General features: G+C 42.7%; 1 protein-coding gene across 1 annotated transcript; it reads right to left on the bottom strand.

Annotated features, from left to right (window-relative positions):
* Positions 1–1,573: 1,573 nt before the first annotated feature.
* On the bottom strand, positions 1,574–4,576 carry LOC131998439 (uncharacterized). The gene has a single exon (XM_059370728.1). It carries the CDS (start codon positions 4,574–4,576, stop codon positions 1,574–1,576), a length of 3,003 nt encoding a protein of 1,000 aa, XP_059226711.1.
* Positions 4,577–7,666: the final 3,090 nt, after the last annotated feature.

Raw genomic sequence — 7,666 nt, 5'->3', positions numbered from 1 at the left:
CCTTCGATGCACCCACAAAGTTGGTGCCATTATCGGAATGAAGGTGAAGTGGACATCCTCGGCGCGAGACAAATCTGCTGAATGCAGCCAGAAACGTGTTTGTGGAGAGGTCGGATGTCGCCTCCAAATGTATTGCCTTTGTGGCAAAACAAATAAATATACACGCATACCCCTTCGATATGCGGCAGAATCGACCGGAATAGCTCTTTATTTCAAATGGTCCTGCGAAATCCAACCCGGTGTGGGTGAAGGGCCGAGAAATGTCCACCCTTTCAGGAGGTAAAGCGGACATTATTTGCTGTTGGCACTTGTGCTTGTACAAAACACAAGGTTTACATCTGTTCAAAGTTGTCTTTATCAAATTCTTGACCTTTATGATCCAGAATTGTGTCCGAATCAACCGCAGTACCAGTTGATTACCACCATGAACAGAAATCGAGTGGATAAATTGTACCAATAGACGCGAAAGTTGGCAGTTATAAGGCAGGATAATAGGATGTTTCTCATTGTAGGATAACCCAGGGGCTGAGGTTAGCCTACCACAAATCCTCATGATACCATCGGCATCAAGAAACGGATTTAAACTCAGTATGGAACTAGCAGAGGCAATTGTTTTTCTCGCCGAGAGAGCTAGATATTCGTTCGGAAAGTGCGCCTTCTGGGTGATGGATATGAGGCGGTCTTGAATCATCACGACCTCTGTAGTGGTCACATTATGAGACTCCCTTCTGTAAGCGTTTCTAAATTTGGGATGCGTGCTATAGAAAAATCTAAAAACATAGGCAATTACACGTATTGCCCTGGGGAGGGATGAAAATCTCTCGAGAATGTCCTCGTAATTGCTAAAATAGGAGAAATGAACTTTAATACTTTTTCTCTCAATTTCGATCGAATCTGGCTGGATGTCTTCAAGTCTCGGCCAATTCTCCTCAGAATCGCCCAACCAATTAGGACCATGCCACCACAAGTCATTTCCCGAGAGATCTTGTGGGTAAGCCCCACGACTGGCGAGATCAGCTGGGTTCTGCTCCGATCTGACGTGGCGCCAATTAGGTGGACTTATGACTTGGGTAATCTTGGATACTCTGTTCGCGACGAAAGTGGACCAGAAACAAGGGGGCTTGGCCAACCATGATAAGACAATGGTTGAATCTGTCCAACAGAGTATTGAGAACTTCTGCACACGTAACTGCGGTATCAGATGGTCTATCATCTCGGCCAGTAATGTAGCACCACAAAGTTCCAGCCGAGGGATTGAAAGGGTCTTAAGTGGCGCAACCTTTGTCTTGCACGAGACCAAATGAACGAAAGTAGACTGTTTCCTTTTAACACGAATGTAAAGGGCGGCCGCGTATGCTTTCTCAGATGCAACGCTGAAACCGTGGAACTGGACCTCGCAGTCTGTCGTATAATTGAACCACCTTGGTACAGCAATTGAATTAATAGATGGATAGAAAGACTGGAATGATTTCCAGCTGGATAACGACTGTACCGAAATCTCCTCATCCCATTTTGTACCTTCTACCCAAATTGTTTGCATAATCAATTTGGCGATAACTATACATGGAGCAAGCTAACCAGCAGGGTCAAAAAGCCTAGATATTTGGGATAAAACCTCCCTCTTCGTATATGAACAGTGTCCAGGAAATGGAAGCGCAGTAAAGAAAAACGAGTCGGACGATGCATTCCAACGAATGCCCAAGGTTTTGGCCGTACTTCGGTCATCAAATTCTAAAAAATCCTCGAAAAGCAACTGTTCCGTTGGAACGCCAGAGAGAATCTCTTTGGAATTCGATGTCCATTTTCGCATCGCAAAACCGGCGGAACCCAGTGCCTGAATTAACTGCCCCCTAGCATCAATTGCAGCTGGTATAGAATGTGCGCCCACCAAGGCGTCATCCACATACATTGAGTTCCGAAGAATCTCGTAAGCCAGCGGATACGTCCCCCGAACATCATCGGCCAATTGCAGGAGGGTCCGAATGGCCAGGAAAGGAGCACAATTTACTCCAAAAGTAACCGTACTTAGTTCGTAGTCTTGAACTTTTCCGTTTGGATCCTGTCGAAAGAGAATGCGCTGAAATGCCCTATATTCAGGATTTACCAAGATTTGTCGGTACATCTTGGTAATGTCCCCATTGAATACGTAACGAAACAATCTCCAGTTCAAAATAAGTACTACAAGATCCTGTTGCAACACAGGACCGGTATGTAAAACGTCGTTGAGACTCTTCCCGTTGGAAGCGCGAGAGGAAGCATTAAAAACAACCCGCACCTTCGTGGTCGTGCTGTCCGGTTTCACCACCGCATGGTGTGGAAGGTAGTAATGTGATGAAAGACCGGGACTTATCGGATCGGAAACTTTCGTCATATGACCTAAGGATTCGTACTCCGTAAGTACCTTGTCATATTCGTCCTTGAACTGCGGCGTTCGAAGAAGACGTGCCTCATTTCGAAAGAACTGTACCAAAGCTGCATTTCTGGAATGGCCGATATCACTACCCGCCAGAAAATCCTCCTTGAACGGGAGGGATACAATATATCTGCCATTCTTATCCCTTGTGGTGGTGGCGGAATATAGTTCCTCACAAAACCTATCAGACGCGGAAAGGAACGTTTTCCTGGGAAGGTCATCCACCTCCCAGAAACGAGAAATAGCAGCATCGAGGGATAACTCACAGAAATAGGATACAACCCTGGAACATGAAGTATTCCTCTCACATGGAATAGGACCTGTAAGGATCCAACCGAAAACAGTTTCCTGTGCCAGTAGTGATCCACAGATTTCTCTCTTAATACCCGATCGCATAATCATAGGAAGCAAATCCGCTCCTATCAAAAGATCAATCGTCGCTTTCTCATAAAACCGGGGATCGGCCAACGGAATACTTGGAATGTCGGCAAGCAAGTTCATACCAATGGTTCTTGATGGAAGGCTTCCAGAGAGATGTGGAACTACAAGGGCACTAACCGAAACTTCGAAATCATCATCACTATGCGAAGCTAGGAGGAAGGAGCATTCCTTCTGGACGGAAGCCGAAGTAGAATTATTCAAACCATAAATACAGGCAGCAGTCCGCTTAAATGGAAGCCTAAGCGTGTTAAACAGTTTTTCGGAGATAAATGTTCCCTCCGAACCAGAATCCACCAACGCTCTAGCCAGATATGCTAACCCATTGTGGCGTATTTTCACTAAAGCAGTGCCTAATAAAACTCCCTTGGACTGGGCAGCAAAACAAGACTGTACTATTTCACCCTCTGAACTAGTGGACTGTATGGCAATAGAGGAGGGGGTAGAATGCGAGGGCGAGGGCGTACAGCTTATGGAAGAATTGGAATTTGGGCTGGGTTGGCTCTGGGGAACCTGTTCCCGATGGAGTAGGGTATTATGTCGTTTGGAACATTGGAAACAAGAGAACTTGCTGGTACAATTTCTCACACTATGCACCTTCGAAAAACAGTTAAGGCATAAGTCGAATCTCTTGATCTCCGTCAATCTCTGTTGCGGGGTCATGGTCAAAAACTTGGGACATTTGCGGATCACATGGACCTCTGGGCATAGTCGACACTTGGAATCTGTCACCCTAGTTTGAAATGCTTTAAGACCTTTATTCCCAGATCTGGGGTTTGTCTTCTCGGCAGAAGAATCGGGCGCAGGGTCCGTCCTGCGCATCTCGGAGACGGATTCTAAGGTTCTGTGACGGTTCGTTAGGAAAGCATCTAGTGAACACCATTTTGGAATGACCGTCTTGTCGTCTAGTGTCTGCTCCCATAGAGTCAATGTGGTATCAGGCAGACGACTAGAGCAAATGAATATAAAAATTGGGTCCCAACTTTCGACGTCAATTCCGTAAAGTTTAAGCATGGAAATGCATGCATTTATATCCCTCTGGAGTGTCTTAAGTGACTGAGCTGATTCGGATTGAGTGGAGGCAATGGCGAACAAAGACTTCAATTGATTATTCACTAAGACCTTCTTGTTCTCGTAACGTGAACAAAGGCTCTTCCATGCCACAATGAAGTTTTCGTTGGTCAATGGAACTTTCCCAACAATGTCATTCGGTTCACCCTTAGTCCTTTGGTTCAAATGGAACAATTTTTCAACGGAACTAAGTCGAGGATTTTCTATGCACACCGCTGTAAACATATCCCGAAATGTGGGCCAAGAGCGGTAGTCCCCACTGAAAACCGGGATTTCACAGGGTGGCAGCTTAAAGCCCTGAGGCTGGCTCGGAACGGATGGAGCCGTTGGCACAGGCAACTTTTGCAGCATTTCCCCTAACTGCTCCACGCATCGGCAATAAGTAGCAAACGCGCTCTTGAACTTGGACTTCACAGTCTCTAGTACCGAAGCCCTTTCATCATCTCCCTTATTATCCTCCTCATCTGGCGATTCCTGCTCGATGTCGGAAAGACACTGCTCGTAGGCAGGCTTAAGTCGATCCCATATATCCCTTACCTCTTCCTTGTGAGTTTCTATAACAAAACTCGATGACAATGGGTTCTGTTTATCATTTAAATTGGCCTCAAATTCGATCAACATGTCCGAAAGACGGATAAACTTTTCCAAAGACATCGTGGAAAAACGTCCGCAATTCGACAGGAAATTGGGGAAAAACGAAAATAATTTCAAAGAAAAGATGAAAACAAACCAAAATCAACCAGTAATCTCCAGATATAGAAAATCAGGGAGACGATACACAAAAGCAAAAGGAATTTTCCTATTATAGAGCACAATATGGAAAAGAAATGTCAGTTAAACATGTAAGAGTACACCATATTCCCTTCTGAATCTATGGTGCTACATGCAACATGTAGTTGGCAGATATGGATAGGCATAAAAGGGTACTCATGCAATTCTAGAACCATATACACAGAAGTCCATCAACTTATACTCTGTTAGTAAGCACAGATAATAATAAAGAAACTTGCAAACCAGCAATAACCAGAAAACTATCCATAAGATGTATCAATACGGAGGCCAATGCATTCACACATCAGTGACGTCACGAAACAGCTGTTCACTGATGTGTTCTATCAAAGTTCATTGAACCTTAGATTTCCAAATACATGGAAGTGTTTTGGAAGCACCTCGGTAAGAGAGAAGAGAGCCTTCGAGCGCAGTAGTGGACACAGCAAAAACACTCAAGAGGTGGAGAGAGCAAATCTCCCGGCTTAATAATGATAATGCACCAGTGATGGAACTTTCTACAACGGTTGTTAAAAGTGTACGCGTGGGTACGGAATGTACATAACAAGTACAACAATTATTTAAAAATATAAACAAAACTGCATCTGCTCTTACATCAGTAACGAGCTATAACCACCTTGTTCTCCTTTTAAATATGGAATATATGTTAAAATATATTAAAAAGAAGCCATTTGTGATATTATTAACCAAACGAGAGGTAAGCCTCGTACTCCAAATTGTACACCAATGCGCGAATGCCAGCACTAGCTGACTCAACAAAACCAGCTAGGTGATAAACAATGAGTGATAAAAAAAATACGAGTAATTTTCGATCTAAAACTGGGAGAAACTAAGAGAATGTGACTGAGACCCCAACATGTGGAGCCAATGTTGTTGGTGAAACTTGGAGTTGCGCTGCCAAGTGGGTGGGACCTTTGGTAGAGGCTACTCCGTATTGTTTGTATAGTGGAGATCTTTGGGAGCGGCTCTCAGAGGGATATTGGAATGGAACAAATGTAATACTGAAATGGAAGTTATGAAGCGAAATATCTATGGAGCGAAAAATATAAAAACAACATGGGCTGAAAAATAAGCTGCGTTGACATACATATAACAGCGCTCGCTATTAATGACTAGTAATAGTGGCTGCTGTCGCATAACATGTTACAATGGATAAAGAGTTTATTCGGTGGGCCACTGGTGGGACATAGGGCAAACCGAATATCAAACCACGATGTATGGCTTTGTCTCTATTTAAACATGTTTACAATGGGACTCACCAAATATAATGGCCTTTAACAGCAGCATAAAAATCTTCACGTTTACTAGTGGCTGGTATTCTGTGGCATGTACCATCAAATTGCAGTTTTTTCTTGTGGTAATAATTTCCAATATTTTCTCCAAAGGTACATCCATCCGATATATTTATATAATTATTTTCGGCAAATTAAATTCTCCAACGCATGCTTTATTTAATTTAAAATGTACGACATTTTTTCCAACAAAATCTATTGGTTTTGATACACGTGTTTTTTTTTTTATAAAAAAAAACTAGTTTCTTCAAATCTTCCGCTACTTAGTTAAGAACCAAACTCATTGAATAGCACTTGTTTTGCGAATCACTAGGAATGTCTAGAAATAATGTAAACCAACCTGTTTTCCTTGGCGCGTTGCTTAACTGGAACAGTGGAATAGAAATCTCAGAGTGCGGCTCTCCCAAATGGTTGAATCTGGTTCGAAATGGACCAAAATGATGATGTGAATTGGGAACCAATCAGAACAACACCTATGGATGCGAGAGGGGGAACGGGGAGCGTCTCGTGAGCCAAGAGTTGAGTGGGTTGATGTGAAGTCTGCAATACTTCACGTCTCGAGGAGAGTTATTGGTGGTTGTGTTCCAGGTAGAGGAGTGGAAAGATAACCAAATAAAGTACACACAAGAATTAGGGTGGTTGGATAGCTTCGACTTTATTTCTTTGGAATGATCTTACCAGTTCGGCGGATGAAGTCAAAAAGAGGCCGAAGTCTTAAGACTACGCGCGGAAGTCATAATTTTGACATGGCTTATGTTGCGGCGAAATGGCATTGTTAAACTTTGACATAACTTGACGAAGTGATTAATATCTTTTTTAAGTAATTGGGGATTTCTAATATTTTCTATAGGAGTTCAATTAAGCGGGCAAATTGTAGGGTTTCTCAAGCATTTCGCGTGAACATATATATTGTAGCTATTGGTATCACATACGGGACACATAGGACTACGAGCTCACATGTATAAAATCGGTTCGGCTAGTGGAATGTGTAGGGCATGGGGAGAAGATGATGAGATGTTAGAACATATCCTTTGTCATTGCCCGGCTTTCGCGTCTAGCAGATAGATGGGAACAAAAATATCAGGTGGGGACAAAATACCAGACATTAACCATCTTAGGGGAATGGTATGGAAAACAATTAGGGATTTTGTAAGGAGCACGGAATTCTTAACTTAACTTTTTTTCTTTGAGGTTACGTTTAGTTTTTAGAGCGCACAACAAGTCGATTACTGGCCTAGGTGTATGTCTATAGTTGGATGGGCCAGATTAATATCACCACCCTCTTTTCAACATAACCAGAGAGTGCAGAACGCTCTGCAAGCACAGTGACCGATCTGGAGAAAGCAAATTACAAAACAGCTTCATATTATCTGCGAACATTAAAATCCTTGAAGACTGAATAACTGATGGAAGATCATTCAAGTAAAGAACGAACAGCAAAAGACCTAAATGGCTGTTCTATGGAACACCAGAATAAGCAGCTGTATCCTTGGAAGGAATATTGTTAAAGTAACCTTTCTGTGTACAGTCTTGTAAATACGAGGGTTGTCTTTTATATTTCGGGATTAGAGAACAAAAACAAATATTAATCATCGAAAATCGCTTTATTGTTTCTAAAAATATTCCCCATTATGATCTATACGCATCAACCACTTCTTCAGGT

The sequence above is a fragment of the Stomoxys calcitrans genome, unplaced genomic scaffold, assembly GCF_963082655.1.
Source record: "Stomoxys calcitrans unplaced genomic scaffold, idStoCalc2.1 SCAFFOLD_154, whole genome shotgun sequence".
NCBI lineage: Eukaryota > Metazoa > Arthropoda > Insecta > Diptera > Muscidae > Stomoxys > Stomoxys calcitrans.
This window is presented reverse-complemented; position numbering and strand designations above follow the sequence as displayed.